The sequence below is a fragment of the Phoenix dactylifera genome, chromosome 12 (assembly GCF_051530095.1).
Source record: "Phoenix dactylifera cultivar Ajwa chromosome 12, Ajwa_hap1_PhDact_Kaust_v1.1, whole genome shotgun sequence".
NCBI lineage: Eukaryota > Viridiplantae > Streptophyta > Magnoliopsida > Arecales > Arecaceae > Phoenix > Phoenix dactylifera.
In genome coordinates this window covers 22,616,748-22,637,773 of record NC_143201.1, presented here as the reverse complement: position 1 = coordinate 22,637,773, position 21,026 = coordinate 22,616,748, and the positions used below count along the sequence as shown (strand labels likewise).

Sequence of the window (21,026 nt, the reverse complement as noted above, 5' to 3'; positions counted from 1 at the left end):
AGATTGTCAAGCTCTACTGAATTAGGCTCATGTTTGGCTCAACTAAAAATAAAGCTTGATTGAACTTTAAATAATAGTAAACAAATCCAACTCGGCCTCAAAATCAAGCTTGATGTTAATTTTGGGTGAAGGTTGATCAAACTCAAGCTTAATCAAGCTCGGCTTGGATTACACACCTATGTCCCCATGATGCATTATAGGAGGCTTTTAATAGAATTTTTGCTTGTCTATATAGACTATGTCTAGAGATATTTTGTAGGCTGCAAAGATAACTAATAGTAAATTATCTGCAAGTCCTCGACCAAGCTTTGCATAACAGATTTTATCAACTTTACTTCATATGAATTATGCCAAGGGAAAAAATCATTAAAGAGAGTAATAATAAAGTGCTTAAATTCCGAAGCTAACAACTTCAACTTTTGATGGATTATGTCAGAACAGATTTTCTGTATGTCTCTAATTAAATAATAAATTATTAATAATTTTTTGAAAAGCATGCTTCCTGTGAATTCCCAGCTTTAGCTAAATCAAGTGCTAAATTAGTCCATAGCTTTTTTTTGGTACAAAAATTTCTCCCTAGCTTGCTGGGTTACGATTATTCAGTGTCCGTAGCAGCGCTTTCCTACTTCCGACGGCGCTCTGAGGGCCTAAGGCCCGCGATGGAATGGCTTGGATATCTTGATTCCGGCCCATCTATTAGAAGGCATATCTATACCTCGAGCAGCCCAAGCCCGAAGGGCTGTCCCAGTCCTACTCGAATTCCTAGTCTCCCAACCGTCCGACTCGAATTCCAATTCTCCCAAACCTAGACCGCCGTATCCCCTATAAAAACCCTCTCGAACCCTCGCCCCCGATTCCCTCCAGAGAAACAAACCAGCGGGAGGAACCTCGGCGGCGAAGGAGCGAGCGGCGACCGCGTTCCCCGACATCGAGATCCCACTTATCCCCACCGCGCATCAGCATCCTACGGCGGCGAAGCCATGGCAGAGACACTCGTCTTCAAGGGCACGATGCGGGGCCACTCGGACGTGGTGACGGCGATCGCCACCCCGTTGGACAACTCCGACATGATCGTCTCCTCCTCCCGCGACAAGTCCGTTCTCGTCTGGAACCTCACGAAGGACTCCCCCGTTGCCGTCGCCGGCGACTCCGCCGGCGCCTCTTACGGCGTCCCCCGCCGGCGCCTCACCGGCCACTCCCACTTCGTCGAGGACGTGGTCCTCTCCTCCGACGGCCAGTTCGCCCTCTCCGGTTCCTGGGACGGCGAGCTCCGCCTCTGGGACCTCGCCACCGGCGCCACCACCCGCCGCTTCGTCGGCCACAGCAAGGACGTCCTCTCGGTCGCCTTCTCCGTCGACAACCGGCAGATCGTGTCTGCCTCCCGCGACCGCACCATCAAGCTCTGGAACACCCTCGGCGAGTGCAAGTTCACCATCCAGGACGCCGATGCTCACACCAACTGGGTCAGCTGCGTCCGCTTCAGCCCCAACACCCACCAGCCCACCATCGTCTCCGGCTCCTGGGACCGCACCGTCAAGGTCTGGAACCTCACCAACTGCAAGCTCCACTGCACCCTCACAGGCCACGGCGGCTACGTGAACGCCGTCGCCATCAGCCCCGACGGGTCCCTCTGCGCCGGTGGCGGCAAGGACGGAGTCGCGCTGCTCTGGGACTTGGCGGAGGGGAAGAGGCTCTACTCGCTCGACGCCGGGGCCATCATTCATGCTCTCTGCTTCAACCCCAGCAGGTACTGGCTCTGCGCCGCTACCCAGGACGGCGTCAAGATCTGGGACCTCGAGAGCAAGTCCATCGTCCAGGATCTGAGGCCAGAGACGCCCACCAGCAAGAACCAGGTGCCGTATCGCATCGATCCTTTCTCATCATTTTTTTGTTATAATGGATTTAAAGTTTTGTTTTTTAAAAGTTTTTGGTGCACAAAATTTGGATTTTTATAGTTTACCTCCTCTCTTTTTATGGTCTTGCTCTATACATTGTTGTTATGTTTGGATCTATTAGGGGCTGTGAGGCTCATGGGTCTTGTTATGGGCAGTTATTGTTATTGTTAGCACAATATTAGATTGCATGAATCAGATATTACTTTGGCAGCAGCACATGTATGATCTGCAGGACTCTGGTTGTTGACATGATTTTCATATCTGAGCATGGTAGGGATATTTTCATATCTCAACAATGATTTTTGGCATGTTTCCATCAAGACCAAGTTCAACATAATTGTTCTTAAAGTGCTTTTGTAAATTAAATTAAGCTCTCAGTGGCAATATTAATTTGCTAGATTCCATGTATGGGAAAATTCTGTTCCTTTCTTACATAATATCTGTTCAATTACTTTTCATGCCTGCGATACATTGTTTTAAGGTAGAATAGTGGTTGCTTTCTGAACAAGAAAAGGAGTCTAGAATGGTTGCAGACCATTTTCCAAATGCTTTCTTGTATACCGGCATATTTTCATGCATGCTAGGTATGGTTAAAGTTCAAATTTTTTTCCATGAGGTAGGAATTCCTGTTTCTGCATGTCCACTGTGGCGAAAATGGTTAGTAGATTAGTTGAATGATTTGGTGTTGGAGCCAGGAAACATATTTAGTTTGAAGTATCTATTGGCATGGCATTTTCTTTCATATGATGCAAGTTCAGGCTAGACAGAGCACCTGTGGAAAAATGTTGCTTGTAAATATAATTAAATCCATAGTGTCCTTGTAGCTGTTCTCATGTATTTGGATTTACACTGGTGATACACTCTTTGCCATCTTATCAAGGTTCTTATCTCAGCTAATATGGTATCAAAATGTCTTCTGGGATTTTTTTTATTTGTTGTTGTAGGAATTTTAAATAATATTTCAATTATTAATTATTCAAATCAGCTGCTAAACATGGAAGTTAATCTCTGTTTACCATATTAACCGACATCAAGTAAATCTTGTTCCTATAATATCGGCCAACATTTCCAAGCACCCTCCGAGATGGCCGAGATCTTGGCAATTGAAAACTAGTAGACTGATGGATGCAGAGTAGATGTTTTCTACCCTTTTACTTTTTTGTTGAATAATCTGTTGTTCTATCTACATGTACCTAAATGCTTGTCTGAGAAAAAGCTTGGCTCCTCTTTCTACATTTGCAGATGCTGTACTGCACGAGCTTGAACTGGAGCTCTGATGGAAGCACACTGTTTACTGGCTACACTGATGGTGTTATCAGGGTCTGGGGCATTTCTCGTTATTAGAAGCTAGCAGTTATGTTAGGGGTTTTGGTCACATATTAGCAGTTGTTAGAAGTTAATATTAGAAGCGAGCTTACTACAGCAGTTTTGTCTGGGGCATTTATTTATTTATTTGAAATGTTCTTTAAATGGGATGAGTTGTCTAGTTAATTTGGATTTATGGACGATGATTTTAGCATGTAGGCTATGTTTTTGGAATTTCAAGATCATTCTTGGCTCTGCCTACAACATCCTTATTTCTCTTCAATAGAGTGGCGTTTAAGTTCACATTGTAGAGGTGCTTTCATGGTAATGTTTTAATTTGGTTGTTCATAGTTGCTGGTTTAATTCTTGTGGAATCTTTGATTGTCTCATATGCGTACCACTTCTGTGCATCTAATAGCAGTGTTAATCTTTTCATGCCCGAGGACCAGTTTTTGCTGTGAAAATCATACAAAGTGGTAATTATCATGAAAATCTGCTATTTGCATTTATTTAGCCCTCAGGCTATTCAGTGAAGCAGTGCACTGGGGTAATTCTAAGCCCTTCTTTTTTTTTTTTTTTTTTTTTGCTAAAACCGATGATTCATACTATTCGGGTACGAATGCACCTAGAAGAGTCAGCATACAAAATCTCCCGGATAGCACCAGGTAAATCACCCTCACCGACCCATAGTGAGCCGCCTGAGTGGCACGCAACAAACGCCGCCACCCAGTCTGCCGCACCATTGGCCTCCCGATATACATGCCCAGCTCGAAAGAGTACCTCCTCCCTCACCATCAACCAAATATCCCGGAGCAGTGGGTGAACTGCCCTATCGCTATACGGGCCCTTCCGGACCCAACTGATCACAGTGGCCGAGTCTCCCTCCAGGATGATGGAGCTCGCCCGAAGAACGGATCGCGCATATCGCAACCCCATCCAAGCTGCCCGCAGCTCTGCCCCTGGAACCGAGATGTCGAAGATCTGACAGCCTCCTGCTGCCACCAAGCAGGAGTCCGGGCCCCTGATGACAAACCCAGCACCTCCCCTCCTACCACCATCCTGGATTGAGGCATCAAAATTGACCTTGAGGAAGCTCGGGGGTGGGGGCTCCGAGGGAAAAACACCACATGAGGAGCTGCCGAAGCAGAGTGGGGGCCCCAGATGTCCCGAGCTATCATAGGTCCAAAGTCTGAGTCTACATGGAGGAACTCCGCTGCCTGTGCCCGAGCCCGCTCCATCACAAACCATGGGGACAGACTGATATCACCAAAAATACGACCATTTCTGGCCAACCAAACCTGGTAAGCTGTACATGCCGCTCTAACGGCCAAATATCGCATCGGTGGGGATCTAGACCAGCCCCGAACCTCCTCCAGGAAGCCGTCCCTCCGGCTCCAGACGCCCTCCGAGAACCCAGACAGCCTCCAAGTCCTCCTCGCCCAGCCTCCAAGCCCTTCTTTTCTGTGGCGGGGCGGTAGGCCCTTCAATGATGGTGAAAGCTTTGTTATGCTTCTAAAAGTTGAGTTGGTGTATTTGAACTGGTGAAAGATATATATCTATGAACACATTACCGTTCCTTATACCTTTTGTTACTCATGTATTTTATTGTTAATTCACATCAGTTGTGTTCGAGATGAGTGAGTTTTGGAGAAAGTATGTTTTGGTTTAGGTTAATTGAATTAGTTCAAGCAAGAATCGGTATCCCTAGTTCGGTGGCATTCAATTAAAAGATTCGCTTCATGTATCTTTCATTCACTATACCAGTTCTTTATTTACCATGACAGATCATGTTAGGGAAGTTGCAACAATTGGGGGGCTAAAAATGATGGATAGTGAGAAAAATCATGTTGAATGGTAAATTGAAGGCAATTGTCCATGGCATATGGCCTGAAATTTTGCATGGATATGATACATCGAGAGATTTATTATGGACATGTATTACCATGAAATGAAACAGATTTGCATATATACTTCAGAGCTCGGGCAATCCGAGTTTAAATCATGATTCTTATACACAGGCTTGGTTGAGGAGTGCAGAGCATCCCACGTTAGGTACAGTATGTTGGTATTTCAGCGAGCACAACTTCAACCTTGCCCAGATTGCAAATCTGCATCCCTTTTACTTTCATTTATATTGCTTAAATAATTTATTTTTCCCTGTGACATAGTTGTAATTACATACCTTAAAACATATAAAAAATACCAGCTATGTGCATTATGCTCTTTTTGCAGAAATGCAAGCAAAAAGATGCAAGACCTAGCAAAAACGCAGCACCTCTGAAGTTCTACTACCTAAATTTTTTTATTAAAAACTCTAGAGTGAAAGATTTTTTATCCAAAGTTCCATAGATAGAAGTTCTATTACCTACGGCAGTGCCGAACGAGATTTTAGCCAAATGCATAAATCAATCTATAACGTTTAGTTACTCAAAACATTTTAAAAACAGGAACATATTGCCGAAAGATAGTAAGCTGACTTCAATCAAACGGGATAAAGAAAAATTAAGCTGAACTCGCGAACATATCAATTTAGTTCAGCAAACCATTTTAGTTATACTGCATTACAAACGCAAGTTCGGATGAAGAGTGCTTCAACTCAATTTTTCTTACTCTAATTGTAAGATATTATCTCTAAATGAAGGCAGGGTGGTCACCTGCCTCCTTATTGCTCAAAAAAAAAAAAAAATCTTACATAAATTTTATTCAGAAAATTTGCATGATTATTGAAGGAAAAAAATTGAATTTCTGGATGTTTTTATATAAACTTGGAAGGTTCCGCCAGCTTGATAAATGAAGCACTCATTATTAACTCGATTGGAATATAAAACATGCACCTGTGAGTTCCATATCTAACCATAAACGTTAAATAACTACCAAATCCACTTCTTAGATGATGTAGAATTATTTAGTATATGTTTGGTTGCTTAAAAAAGGTTTAAAAAGTCAGAAAAGGTTTAAAAAGTTTGAATTTCCAAAAAAATAAATAATATAGAAAAGGATATTCTACTTTTGACTTAAAATATTCTTTACAAAATATTTTTCTTTTTTTCCTGATTTTCCAAATATCCAAAAATACGTGTAACAACGAGACCACTCTCAAACGGTGAGCCATTTTTTGGGAGTCATCTAAGTAAAAAAGTTTTAAAGGGTCACACGTGTACAGTTTTCTTTTTAAAGAAAAGCGATATTAGTAACGATTAAGAAACAAATTGTCCGCTCTAAGATATCGTGTCCCCTAGCGGTCCGAAGTTACTATACCTTTCTTTTGACCCAGATGACCACATTAGTTCACGGCAAAGAACAGAACTGAGAAAAACCATGCATGAGAACCATGGGCTACAGTCCCATAAGCAAAGAAAAGATGCCACTAGATCGAAGAGTAAATCGAATAATGAAATGACCGTATATCATAATATCAATACCAAGGAATATGAGAAAATACTCCCATCCATGTCTCTGTTACTTTCACCAATTGCTCATGCCACAACAACTAATCCATATGTAGATAGAATCTTAAGATGTTGCTTAAAGTACTGCATGATAAAACAAGAGAAACATAGGTGCTCGATCATGTAATTAGATATAAAAAAGGTTTACCATAGATACTACATTAAAACGTTGAAGTTAAGCCCAAGATCATTCAATCTACTTGGGAGCAAAACACCTGAAAAGCCCAGAACTATAAGGACCCAACACAACAGCAGACACCAAAGCCAAATGCATATAAGATAACTACTATTCACTGTATTTATTTATATATAAGATAACTTGAGTAGATCGAGGCCACTCAATTGCCACCCTTGCTTCCATGGTGAAGACGATGGAAATAACCCTGTGGGTCTTTCTCAAATGCTTCCCTTGAAATGTTACCATCGGCACCTGGTGCCTTCATGATTCCTCCGTCTCCATGGTGAAGAGCATGGAAATAACCCTGGGTGTTTTTCTCAAATTCTTCCCTTGAGATGTACTTACCTTCAGCACCTGGTGCCTTCATGATTCCTCCGTCTCCACCAACCGACTTGGCAGAGGAACCACCACCGCCTCCGCTGCCGCCTTTACCGCCTCCGACGCCCCTATTGCCTTCCATTGCTTCGAAGTTAAGCTTAGTGGAAACTGATGCCTTCAGTCGAGAGTTGCTTGGTACCGCAATGACTCGGGGTTTGAGGCTATATATAGAGAGAGGACGCGCACGCTGTTCGATTCTCTTTAATAAGTTGCCGTCATCACAGCTCACAGGATGATAGGAATTGGAAACGCCGGTCAAAAGGTACGTTAAAGGAATGGTCGGAGGGTTGTGGTCTTCTAGGAGTTGGTACTTCTGAGTGCGAAACTAACAGCACCTTCAGATGGTCGTCAGCCTCGCGATTCAATAGTCCAATAAATGAATTTATTTTTTATCTCCAATTTTTTTTTGTTGCTTTTCAATGCTGAACGTTTGTGTTAAATTAGAACTAAAATATATGTATTCACAATGTATGTGATCGATGTCATCTCCGTTTTAAACACCCCCATAAACCCTGCTTTTAATAAAAAGTATGAAGATTATTAGCGCATCGGTAAAAAGAATGAGATAACAGATGTCAAACTAACAAAATAACAGAATAAACTTGTTATGGTATCGAAGGATCACAGCCTTTAATGCTTCCTTTCATGTTGATAATAACGCATTTGATGGATATAGTACATACCATAAAGAGAGCAGGTAACATGAGCACCATGGGAGTATTAAGTCTGATGCAATCACCTGTATTGTGGAATAGCAGGTAACTTGCATTTCTCCAGTTTAAAAATGAACTAGAGAAATACCTAAACTCGGTATTATTATGCTGCCAGACCTGCAATTTGGCATTTAGACGTAAGTTGCTTGGGAAGCCAATAGCATGGGCTGTTATGTGGTTAAAGCGAGAGATTTTCTGAAAGGAACAGTAATTCTTAGAAATAAAGTTCATGTAATAGCTTAATATCCTTAACAGATATTAGTTCCGAGTTTAAATCAAATAATAGAATTGTAAATCCCCAAACTCATCGACATTCCGTATCTACATTGATTCCTAAGAAAATCCAAGTAGAATAGTAACTAAATTAGTTGATTGGACAATCAATACAAAAAAAATCTACAAACAAGTTAAACTGATTAAAATAGCTTGATTTAAAAATTGATACGTAACTTATTTGATTGATAATTGGAGTGTAACTTAAACCCACATTTTTCAGCTAAATAAATACACATAATGCTAAGCATATAAAATCTCAACATAATTAGCTCGTTTGGTTCGCGGAAAAAGAGAGGAGAAAAGTGTGGTCAACAGAAAAGTAATGAGATGTCTCTTGTTTGGTTAAAGTTTTTAAAGAAGAGAGATGGAAAAGTTGTATTCACATGGGAATATGATTTTCACATTTCATGAGAAAGTCTTTTCTATGAGAAACATGCGAAAGTTACTTTCCTATGAGGCGGAAATCACTCCATCTTTTTTTTTCTCCAAAAATACCCTTCAGCATTAAAGAGGCATTAAAGTCCTAATTTTTATTAAAGGTATAATAAGAATTACACATAACTTTCTTATGAAAGTGGATGGTCAACCAAACATAAGTACTCTAGAAATCTATTACTTTCCCATGTTTAACCAAACATGCCAAAAGTACATTCTCAGGTATTCTCATTTTAGAAATTTTCTTTCTATGAATCATATTTTTAGAAGGAAAAATGCTTTTCATGAACCAAACGAGCCCAATGTGCAAGTATGAATCAAGTTACCAAGGAAACAGACCGCTCCAGTTCGATTGGGTCGGGCTCGGTTAAATGTACCAGGTCTGGCCAACCTGGTCCTATGGTGTCATTATGCAAAATTGTTATGGGTACTTTCGTCATTTGGCGGACTTATATAAGTCCTCCTAGCCCATGCCCGCCCGCGTTTTATCGACGACAGGGAAGCGTCCTCCGGCTCGTGTGGGTTTATATTACTCTGCCGAAGCCCCGATCCAAACCCTAATCCTAAGAACCAACGAGCTTCCCTTCTTTAAACCCCAGAAGGAGTTATTCTCTCGACTCCGTCTCCTTCTCGAGATTTCTTATTCGTGGTAAGTTCTCTCCTCCCGTATCTGCGAGTGTATTTGTTTGTAGAACTTCTCAGTGCTCGAAGGGTTTTTATAAGTTTTTTTTCCCTTTTTTAGCATCATACTGTAATATGGTTATTTTCCGCCCTGCTTCTCCTATCAGTTGGTTTTTTGGAATGTTGATTCTAACAGAGCTCTTGCTTGATCCATAGAAATCTTTGGTCGCAAGAAATTGGTTCTTGGTTCAAATGGGCAGCAAGAAGAGGCCCTCCAAATCCTTAGAGGAATTAGCCAGCGAGGAAGATGCCCCTGTTGGAATTTCTCCAGAAACTGTGAAAGAACCGAAGAAAGGCAGAACCTTTGATGAGAAGACCGAGGCCGAGGGTGCGTCCACTCCAGTAATCCCTTTATCGCTGAAACCTATGGAAAGAAGGAAGAAGAGGAAAGCGATGGATAAGGAAAGGCACCGCCTTGATTCTGAATACAAGGAGCAATCCAATGATCAATCCAAAGCTAACAATGCTAGCAAGTCTAGTGAATGCCCTCCTGAGAATCGGGCATCATTGCCTTCTTCATCATCGAGTAACCTGCCTGGGTTCCACATTGATGTATTTAGGGATCTGTCATCTCCGGACCCGTCAGTTAGGGAGGCGGCAGCAGAGAATTTGGTTGTAGAGCTGTGTGAGGTTCAGAAGGCATATGAGAAGCTAGAGAATAAGAAAGAGGACAATGGAGCGGTTCAACTGGAAGCTGAGAAGGATGACGGGATGGGGCACTGTTCACCCTCTTTGAGATATGCTATTTGGAGACTTATCCACGGAGTGTCTTCTTCAAGGGAGGTATGATAATTTTGATAGTGTGGTTTTGCTTTCTATTGCTTGCTAATCAAGTGGCTGAAAGTTTCATTGTTACATTACGGTATATCATGTTTTCTGCTTCCATGTTTGATCAATAACCCATTCCTTTGTCATTGGATATGATAGAGGTTCCTTAAATGCAACAACTAACTCATAGTCAGAATGAGATCGGGAAGAATGAATGCATGTATCGGAGTCAATGATTTCTGATGAAATTTATTAGTTCTTTCGTACTGATAGCTGGCATTCCCTAGATTATCGAGAAGAAAAGTTGAAAAGGTTTCCTCTAGTCCAGTTATTTGGTAATTTTTCCACATTATATGTCTTTCCTTTTTCATTAAGGAATGGACAGTTTTTTAATTCATTGCAACAATCCATGCTTATTGTGTTGTTTCTAGGTAATGATTATTGGCACCATGTTTTAGTTAATTACAGAGAGAGTAGTCATGTAAATACAATTAACATGTACTGTACTGTAATGTGGGGCTCTGCACATTAATGAACTTTATTTCATTTACATAGTCAAAAGAATCAACGTAGAAATCATTATACTGGAAACAGCTGAGGTCAGACCTCTTTCATGTAATCAATTGCGACCACAAAGACATTAGGCTGCCAATATGCAACTTGTTTTGTGCTTCAGGAAAGCATTAGATCTAGTCAGTTAAGCTGTCAAAGTTGTAGACATCTGAATCCAGGTCTAACTTTTTTTCGAACAAGAAAAAAAGAGAAATAAAAATACCTCTTTAATTTTGAATGATCTACAAAGTGGCCTCGCTGCCGATATATGATGAAACGAGTAATTGAAGAAGATGATGGTAAATTTATAGGGTACTTTTTTTTTTCTATGACATATGTCACAATGTTAAGCAAGCGCTCAAGTTATTTAGCTATTGCTTAATGTTTGTGTTATTCTAATAGATAACTTGAAAACCATTTTATCTCTCAATTAATACTCATGATTAATATTACTATGTTAAAACATTTTAAATTAACATATGTTGGGCCTCCATGAGGATGCTTACTCCAACCAAGAATTAAGTGGCCAATATTTTGGCAGCTTTCTTTATCTTGTGCGTAGGCAGCTAACAGCAGCAACATCATTTTGGAGGTCCTTCAGCTGTAGTGTCTTGCTTGCTGTTTGGGCTCTTGTTTTCTAGACGTCGTGATAAAATAAGTGCTTTTCAATGCGCTAATAATCAAATTTAAAAAAGGGTATAATTTTTTTATTTCTATTTGTAATGGGTATTATACTGTAAAATTCATCCTTTCATAAGGCGGAGACCTGTATTGCTTATGTAATTACTTATTCTTAGGCACATCCTCTTTGAAATCTACCCGGGGCTCAATTGCCTTTGCAATTCTATGTGCAGTTTGCTGCCTAGCAGGTAACATAGGGGCTGCCTAAGGCAGTGTAGGCAGGTTAATCTTGGACTATCTTTTGTTGTCAGGCTAGGCAGTTATAAATATTCAGTGAATTAACAGGAAAGTTATTCATGCTTCCCTAAATCTCATTCGTTACCTTAACATTGGCTTAGTTATAAGCTACAGCATTAAGTTTTGCCAGTTCTTGACAAGTTTCTTGTTTCCAACTTTTTGTTAGCTGCTGATAGAATTGCGTTTTTGCATTTATTTGAATTATTGAGTTCTCGTTTCCAACTTTTTATTAGATGCCGATAGAATTGTTTTTTTGCACTTATTTGAATTATTGAGTTTCATTATTGGGCTAGGCAGTTCTAAATATTTGGTGGATTAACAGGCAAGTTATTCATGTTTCCCTATATCTCATTCTTTACCTTAACACTGACTTAGTTATAAGCTACAGCATTAAGGTTTGCTAGTTCTTGACTAGTTTCTTGTTTCCTACTTTTTATTGGCTGTTGATAGAATTGCGTTTTTGCATTTATGTGAATTATGTAGTTTTTCTGATTTGGAATTTAACATGACAAGTTACAAAATATTGGTCCTTAAATAGAAAATTAAGTTTTTCTTTAGTTTACTTACATTTTCTTTTTCTTTACATTTTTTTCTACTTATAATTTGATGTACACACCAGCACATATATGTGTGTCTCTCTGTTATTTTTAGTTCTGTAAATAAAACCAGCCTATGCATCCATTTGAGTGCTTAGGCAAAAGCCTGCCCTTGGTGTAAGGGCAGTGTGGTCCCATCGCGTTCGCCTAACACAGTCAGGTCATCTTAACAACATTAGTGTTGGCATCCATGGGACAATTATTATTAGCAACTATTTTGTATTGTATCTTGATGGTGGAATATAATATAAGTTGGCATGTTGTATATACATCTAAACTTACTGAAAGACAATCTTATTTGATCGGATGAGATTGTTTATTAGTTTGTCATTATTTTTTTTTGTGTAACATGTGAACCCTTTATTAGCTGCTTCTCTTTGTTTTTTGCTTGTTTAATCTTATAAAATGTTCATTTTTATTAATTTGTATATTATATTTCTTGAGAAAGTGTAAATATCTGCATAGGACCTAGTTATTTACATGTTCTCTTTAATAGTCTGTAACTTAAGATGTCAAATTTATCTGAAGGGCCAAGATTCTTGTTTTTCTTTTTGTCTAGATTATCTTACCATTCCATGCCATGTCCATCAGTAATGACATTTTTTTTCTTTTTCTTTTTTTTTTGTCCTTTGTGCTAACATATGGTGAAGTGCAATATATGTACCTTCTCCTGCCCTTTGACTAGAACGAGCACAATACACACTTAGTCCTTGATTTTTCATGAGTGAAATAGGTGCATGAATTTTGAGTATTATGAATGTTTTGTTCTCATATTTTCTGAACTTTTTCTCTTTTTTTTTTGGGGAAGGAAGGACTGGTAGATATATGCATTATATACACTTGCTATTAGCACACATTTTTCACAGGCTACGTGTGGGGAGCTATATCTCTTTGCTGTAATTTAACTTATTATAATTTAAATTTGCTATTATCTCTTTGGGGTAATACTTTTAATTTGGAAATCATCCAAAACATGCTACTCAAACTTGAGTCAAATGAATAATTTAGAAACAAGTCCTTGCGGATTTTGTCTGCTTGCTTCATCTGAAGAAGCTCTGTTAGGTATAACTGTCAGCTGATGGGTGCAATTAGTGTATCAGACTGCCAAGATAAATCAGGAACAAGCATATGCAGATTTAACGGATGGATTGTAGGATCTGTTCCTTCATTGTTCTGTTATGCTGTGCTATATTGATGCTACTATGTAATATCTCATTAATTTCTTAAGAAGATTAGCTTAAGAAAATTGTAACTTATCCAAATTCTGTTCTTGAGAGAGGCAATGTAGAGATATCCAATTTTTCTGGAAATTGTTTTCTTGTGATGCTTAACAAATCTACATAGTGCATGCTCTTACTAACTCTTCTAATTCATTTTTATCCTCAAGATTGTAATGCCTTTTCACTATACAAGGCATATTACTAATGCATCACATTTCACAGATTGTGTGGACCAGCTATCTATCATCTACAGGTTGAATGTTCATAGCTTGATTCATAAGAAATAGATTTTTGCCATGATTGGTAAAAAAAATAACAATGCTTGTATTTGATGGTTCAAATGAAAACTAGTGCTATATATAATTTTGGGCATCCTTTCATGTCCCGGTACATCGTCCGTGAAGGTTGCAAGTCCAATTGTTTTGAATTCTTTTTATACCACAATCATCTATCAGGAATTTGCAGGGAATAAATTACTAGCCTTTGTTATTATTGCTTGTTTTACAGTGTGCAAGACAAGGGTTTGCACTGGGGTTATCGGCTGTGGTTGGGGCAATTCATACCCTTGAAGTGGAACCAGTGATGAAATTAATAGTTGATTTGTTGGAAATTTCGTCTTCCATGAAGGGTCAGGTAGTGATTAAAACATATTCATGGAACATAAGCAAAGGATTTGCTGTTATCCATTTGTTTCAATTTTGATTATCTTTTTGATGGTATTGTAGGAAGTGAGAGATTGCCTTTTGGGTCGCCTCTTTGCTTATGGAGCCCTTGCTAGATCAGGACGAATTGCTAAAGAGTGGATTCTGGATAGCAGTACATCACTCGTCAAGGATTTTACAAACCTTGTCATTTCTCTTGCAGGCAAGAAACAATATTTAAGTGAGCCAGCTGTTGCAGTCATTTTGGAAATGGTCGAGAAGGTATATGTTATTTATCTTCCTGGTTCTTAATATAAATCATATAACCATTTTATTGGTTGTTTTGAATTGATAGAAGGGTTTCTTGCAAGTTATTCTTTTAATTCTTAATGTTAATATTAACTTTTCTTGCTGTCTTGTTCCTTTAGTTCTTTAGTCCTTGATTATCATGAAGAAAAACATCATAGTTATCTTCGTCAGTTGCACTGCTTCTGAATTTTAGCAATTGCATATATTCAAGTTGCTACTAGTTACTCAATTTGTACCAATTGGAGTTGAGTGGCTCTGTGCTTTCTTATCCTGCTCATTATAGGGCTACGTCCCCACAAAGTCCTGAAATCAGTATCGTTCTCATACAAAAATTCAAAAAGACTGCATTATTAGATAGAAGTCAATAGAATAGTCTGATAGACCTATAGGGATTTTGTTAGCAGTCTTCTCATTATCGGATTCAACTTTAGCTCTGGAATTAGTTTGAGTTTGCCTTAAGAGCATGTTTCTTGCTGCCGAGGTTTTAGCTTGCATCAAATATCTGCAGTTTAGGGGCACTGATTTGCCATTGATCATAACATGGTGGAAATATCTGATTATATAATTACTTCAAGCAGCATGAAGCTGAATCTAAAGCACAATTAGGTCTGACCAGGTCATCAGGCTTTTGAGCTCCTTTTTCCTTTTTTGAACAGTAATATGAACATGCAATTGGAAAGACTCCTGTTTTCTATAAATTTGATCTGCTGCTGTTCTAGTTATGTTTTCCAATTTCCTTCTTGATGTTATTTCTTATTAGATTTTTTTTCTTATTCCAATTTAGAGATTTAGTTAGATCTGATGATTTTTTCTTCTAGTCTTACAGCTACCTGCGGAAGCTTTGTTGAGCCAAGTTCTTATAGCTCCTGGCATGCATGAGTGGTTCAAGAGAGCTGCTGAAGTTGGAGATCCAGATGCACTGTTCTTAGCTTTGAAGTTGCAAGAAAGAGTATGTGGCGACAGTGAAATGTTTGGCAAGCTCCTGCCATCTCCATTCAGTCCTGACAACTTCTTTACTCAAGACCATCTGTTATATCTTGCCCCTTGCTTCAAGGTTAGATCTCAAATATGTGATTTATTTGCATGCTTGGTGAAGAAATTGTTTATTAAATGGCTATTCTTTTGACTTTGCTTTTGAAGGAAGTATCTTCAACTTGTTTAAGTAATTGGACTTTCAGATATTATAAATTTTGCAAGAGCTGACTGGAAACTTCTTAGCTGTAAAATAGTATGATAGCCTAAATAAATATTTAAGGATGATTGCTTTACACGAATATATCACTTTTCTTTTTCTAGCTTTTCTGTTTGCATTTTTGTTCATTTTGATTCTTGCTACTCAGGAATCGACGTTCTGTCTACCGCGCTTACACAGCCTTTGGCCTTTGGTGGTAAATTTGCTTATACCTGAATCAACATCTCAAAATGAAGATGCTGTTGTATGTTCAACTTCTAGTAAGAAACACAAGAGGAGCAGGAAAGGGATCTCTTTTGAGGATGTTATGAAGAATATTCGCTGTTTCTGTGAGGTTGTTGTTGAAGGATCGCTTCTTTCGTCATCTCATGACAGGAAACATTTGGCATTAAATGTTTTGCTGCTTCTCCTGCCAAAATTGCCAGTATCATGCATTCAAGTTGTCTTATCTAACAAGCTTGTGCACTGTTTGATGGACATTCTTTCAAACAAGAGTTCCTGGTTGTACAATGCTACTCAGCACTTTCTGAAGGAATTACTAAACTGGGCTGGGGATGACGATGACCGACATGTTGCTGTTATTGTGTCATTGCAGAAACACAGCAACGGTAAATTTGATTGTATCACAAGGACACAGGCAGTCAAAGAGTTGGTTGGCACATTCAAAACTGGACCAGGTTGCTTGCTTTTTGTGCATAATTTAATGAGCTTGTTTGTAGATGAAAGGGCCCTCACAGATGAATCATCCGATCAAAGTCAGACCACAGATGAAAATTCAGAAATATGCTCAATGGAAGATGAGGAACCTCCAGCATCAGGGAATACAGACTTCTTAAAGATTTGGGTTATAGATACCATGCCTCGTGTTTTGAAAAATTTAAAACTGGATTCTAATGCTAAATCTTGGGTGCATACAGAAAAAGAAAAATTTATGGAAGAAAAATTTTGCGTGCAGACTGAAATAATGAAATTTTTGGCGGTTCAGGGTTTGTTCTCTGCATCTCTAGGCACCGAAGTTACATCATTTGAGTTGCAAGAGAAGTTTAAATGGCTAAAAGCTGCTACATCCAGTTCTCTGTGCAGGATGTGTATAGAGCAGCTCCAGTTGTTATTGGAAGATGCACAAAGAGGGGAGGGCTCGAATCTACTAAATGGACTTGAGCTCAATGATCTTGGATCTTACTTTATGTGTTTCCTCAACACTTTGTGCAACATTCCTTCTCTTTCACTCTACAGGACCTTGAGCAAGGAAGATGAAAAGGCATTTAAGAAACTGCAAGGAATGGAGTCTAGACTTTCTCATGAGGTACTTGTTAAATTCCTATTCTAAAATCCCACAATATTCGGTGAATACTGCACATTGTTATAGTAGTAATTGGCATTTGCCCGTTCCTTGTTATTACCGGTATAATAAATTATTTAAGGTTCAGGAACCACTGATTTATTATGTCTAAAATGTTAACAAATTGTAAAAAATTATTACATAAATAAATTTATAATACCTGCCATACTATTTCACATGATTTTGGGCAGTTGTCATAGTAAACGAGGAGATGCTGAAGTTGGGCAAATTACCTAGTATATGTTTAAACAGCTTTAAGTGTGTCGCATTTCCTTGGGTGGGTATTAGTCCTCTATATCATGGCTAGTTGCATTTTTGCTAATCTTGATTTGTATATGATATTGCTATTCTTGATTACTACTTTATTATACAACCTCTCTCTCAAATCAATGAACAATAAAATCTAGTTTCCAGTATTAATCACTTTTAGACTGAAAGTTGGGAATAGCTTAGAAAGAGCATCCTTTCTAAATCCCTCACCAACAATTTACTCATGTAATTGATAAAGATATTGTGGAGGAGTCTTACTTGTTTTGATGTTGGCTTCATGAGGCCTTATCCACTTTCTGTTCTGTCCAATGCTATATTTGCTGCTGAGCAGTTACAGAGAAAAGAGTAGTTCTAAGAAACAAGAACAAGAAGGGCTTCATGTAGTCTATTATGCTATGTCTTAGTCTCATGTTTATGGAATGATTATTCTGATTTATGTTGTAAAAGAATGCTATGCTTTGACAATGTATACAAAAACCAGATGTTTCTCTCCCAGATTTTAATTTGTCACTGGATTGTTGATGATGGCTTGATGAAGAATGCCTGAGCCAGATCCCTTAAATAACCATATGAATGTGGATATGTTTTAGTTTTATAAACAACCAAATCATTTCTGGCTGACAAAGTTCATCTCAAAATTCAATAATGTTGTTTTTTCTTGTATGTTCTGATCTTATGAAGTGCTGCTTCATCAATTGTTAACTCTTAATTTTCTTCTGGTTTACTCTATGAATCACATTTTCATTCATTACAGGAAAGAAAAATTAGACCTGGACCAGATGCAAATAAATTGCATGCTGTCCGTTATTTGCTGATTCAGTTATTGCTGCAAGTCCTCCATCCAGGTGAGTTCTCTGAAGCTGCGCTGGAACTAGTCATATGTTGCAAGAAGGCTTTCCCTACTGCTGCTCATGGTGACTCTTTAGAGGAACAAGATGATTTTGATGATAGTGATGCACCAGAGATGATGGATGTGTTAGTAGACACATTGCTTTCTCTCTTGCCTCAGTCATCTGGTCCTATTTGTTTTGCTGTTGAACAGGCAAGTTTACATTATGCGACAATTATTTTAAAATTTACTATTTTCATGAGTTTGAATCATTAATACCATTACATAATGGAACTTTTACCAGACACTATTTTTAAATATTTTTAAAATAGCAAATGTTGTCAATAAGACCAGTTCTGGATTCTTTACTCAAGGTACCTCCCAGTACAAAATGGAGAGCTCATGGCATGTGTGCTTTTTGTGGGAATGGTTTAATTATAGTTCTGCAATTTATAGTAAATTAATGCCATGTTTTCTTTTGTCCCCAGAAATCCCTGCTATTTTAAGCACAATATAGGCTTCTTTAGTAGAGCTGCTTAATGGAGTTATCATCCAGTTATTCATTTTTCCTTTTCCTTTATCCAGGTTTTCAGTTTCTTCTGTGATGATATAACGGATGCTGGACTCCTTCAGATGTTGCGTGTTGTGAAGAAAGATCTCAAGCCTCCTCGACATCAAGCAGCTAGTAGTGATGGTGATGAAGATGATGATGATGATTTCCTTGAAATAGAAGCAGAGGAGAATGATGAAATTGAAGCAGAGGAAACTGATGAAGTTGAGGTTGTAGAGACGTGTGACAGCGATAACTGTTTAGATGATTCTGAAGGAATGCTTGGAGCGGAGGCAGCTGATGAGGAAGTTACCAAATATGATGAGGGTTCCAAGAGAATAGATGGAGTTGAGGCAACTAATGAAGAAGATACCAAAAATGACAAGGACCTTTCAGCTTTGGATGATTCTGATAGTGGTATGGATGATGATGCCATGTTTAGGATGGATACTTATATAGCACAAATTTTCAAGGAGCGGAAAATTTCTGGGAATGACAGTGCTCAGTCCCAGCTCACACCGTTCAAACTTCGTGTGCTCTCACTTGTAGAAATATATCTGCAGAAGAATCCAGGTAGCACGCTGAAATAGACTCCTAACATACTTCATCAATTAGCTTTTACTTAATCTCATAATTGCTACACTGGGTTATAGGATGATGAAAGAAATATGTGAAAGACATTTTGTAAATTAGGAACATTCCAGACTACAGGATAAGGGGAATACAGTAAACGTTTTATCTTTTTCCTTTTTTTTTTTCCACTTATGAGATTTGTTTTCTGTTTATTTCCACATCGCATTCTATGGTTTCCCTGGAATTATGGAACCTGATGAACCTAATTCTCCAACAAGAGATTTGTCTAAAAATTCCAAGGGACAAGTGAAATATATTTCTTAATATGGATCCATCTGTTTCCATTTTTTTATAGTATATTAACTTTATTGGAATTTGGTGGCAGGCAAGCCTCAGGTGCTGATGATTTATTCTTACTTAGCTCGAGCTTTTGTCAATTCACATACCACTGAGGGTAGCGATCATGTCAGGCAACGCATTGGAGGGCTTTTGCAGAAAAAGTATTCAAGGCAAAGGACTATCCAAAAGGTGACGACATCCAGCTCAGTAGTCTTGAAATCTTGTTGGAGAAGAGTCTGAAATCAGCATCACGTTCACGGTTCAAGACAATCTCTTCTCTAGCTCAGACCTCAGCATTCTGGATATTAAAAATCATACATTCACGAAATTTTTCCAAATCTGAACTCAAGGGGGCGGTGAATATTTTTCGAAATGTATTGGTTGACTACTTCAATAATAAGAAGTCCCGGCTGAAACCTGGGTTTGTGAAAGAGGTTATTTGTAGGCATCCCTGGCTTGGGCAGCAGCTTTTTGGCTTTCTTTTGGAGAAATGTGGGAGTGCAAAATCAGAATTTCGACGAATTGAAACACTGGATCTCATAGACTGTATAATGAAATTAAGGATGACAGGGAAAGCAGAGAAAAATAATGATTCATCAAGTAAATCTAAGTTATTAAACAAATACTTGCCAGCACTTGGTGAGCTGATCCAAGAACTCCTGAGCAATCTGCCAGAAAAACAGTCAAGGCGTGCAGAAGTGCGTAGGTTTTGCACCAAGGTGTTGCATGCAGTCTCAATATTGAGCCTGAACAAGTCTTTTCTCAGGGCATTGAAGTCAGAAACTTACTCTCTTTGTGAGTCTCAATTAGGGGACGCATTTCTTCCCTTCAAGATTCCTACACGATAGATCAAATGCTAGGAGGCTTTTTGAGTCGATGGGGAAAGAGGATGCCAAAGGCTACGATCTTTCCTGTGAGTTATCTTACATGCTTTTAGTAGGCTTGGCATCTTTTTAGTACTCATAATCAGACTATATTTCCACTAAATATCACTCTGTCTATCAACTTTGATGTTGTTGTAAAGAAGTTGTTAGTAAAAGTTCAGTTCTTATGATTTAGAAGTGGCAAGGAAAGAATATTTATGCCTAGCGTCCTTGCTATTTAAAGCTTGCTTCCATTTGGCTTGCCATGGATTCTTATGTTTCACTCTTGCAGATAATATTGTTCAGAGGCTCATCAGTGGTGATCAGTCAAGCACGTAGTTGCTGTGGAGGAAGCCAATTTTTTAGCTGCAGAAATCTTGGTTCAGCTTGGATTGTTGACAATAGGCCTGCAATTTTGGTCGGTTCACCATGTGGTGCTGGAATGCCATACATGTTCTCCGAATGTCTATTTGGGGAAAAAAGAATACGACTGAGTGTTGGATCCTCAATTCTAGAGCAACAGAGTTCTGAGCGGTGTTAAATGGTGTGAGGGCATAGGTTGTATCTTTCTTTGCTAGTGATCATTGCTGGATCCAATAAATACTCATATATCTTTATAATTTTTGTAACTTAAGTTCCAGGGTATATCTTTGGCGTTGATACATTATTAATCTAATTAGCTTGTTAAAGTTTGTTTGTTCTCTGGTATACGATTACGCCTCTACTTGACAGTGTGAGATGTGCTTAGCTTCAG

At 38.8% G+C, this 21,026-nt stretch overlaps 1 protein-coding gene and 1 pseudogene across 2 annotated transcripts; both read left to right on the top strand.

Annotated features, from left to right (window-relative positions):
- The first annotated feature begins 736 nt into the window (after positions 1-736).
- On the top strand, positions 737-3,560 carry LOC103719002 (small ribosomal subunit protein RACK1z-like). Its single transcript, XM_039130148.3, has 2 exons — positions 737-1,853; positions 3,138-3,560. The coding sequence occupies exons 1-2, from the start codon at positions 981-983 to the stop codon at positions 3,237-3,239; spliced, it is 975 nt and encodes a 324-aa protein (XP_038986076.1). The 5' UTR covers positions 737-980; the 3' UTR covers positions 3,240-3,560.
- Positions 3,561-9,109: 5,549 nt separating this feature from the next.
- On the top strand, positions 9,110-20,704 carry LOC103719001 (uncharacterized; annotated as a pseudogene). Its single transcript, XR_016398051.1, has 10 exons — positions 9,110-9,278; positions 9,467-10,093; positions 13,872-13,997; positions 14,090-14,287; positions 15,141-15,368; positions 15,655-16,812; positions 17,873-18,160; positions 18,533-19,070; positions 19,456-20,322; positions 20,565-20,704. The product of XR_016398051.1 is annotated as an uncharacterized LOC103719001 (transcript).
- The last annotated feature ends 322 nt before the right edge of the window (positions 20,705-21,026 follow it).

Coding starts and splice junctions, on each gene's coding strand:
- LOC103719002 (XM_039130148.3), top strand. CDS start 981: ATGGCAGAGACACTCGTCTTCAAGGGCACGATGCGGGGCCACTCGGAC. Junction 1,854..3,137: donor CGCCCACCAGCAAGAACCAG/GTGCCGTATCGC, acceptor CTACATTTGCAG/ATGCTGTACTGCACGAGCTT.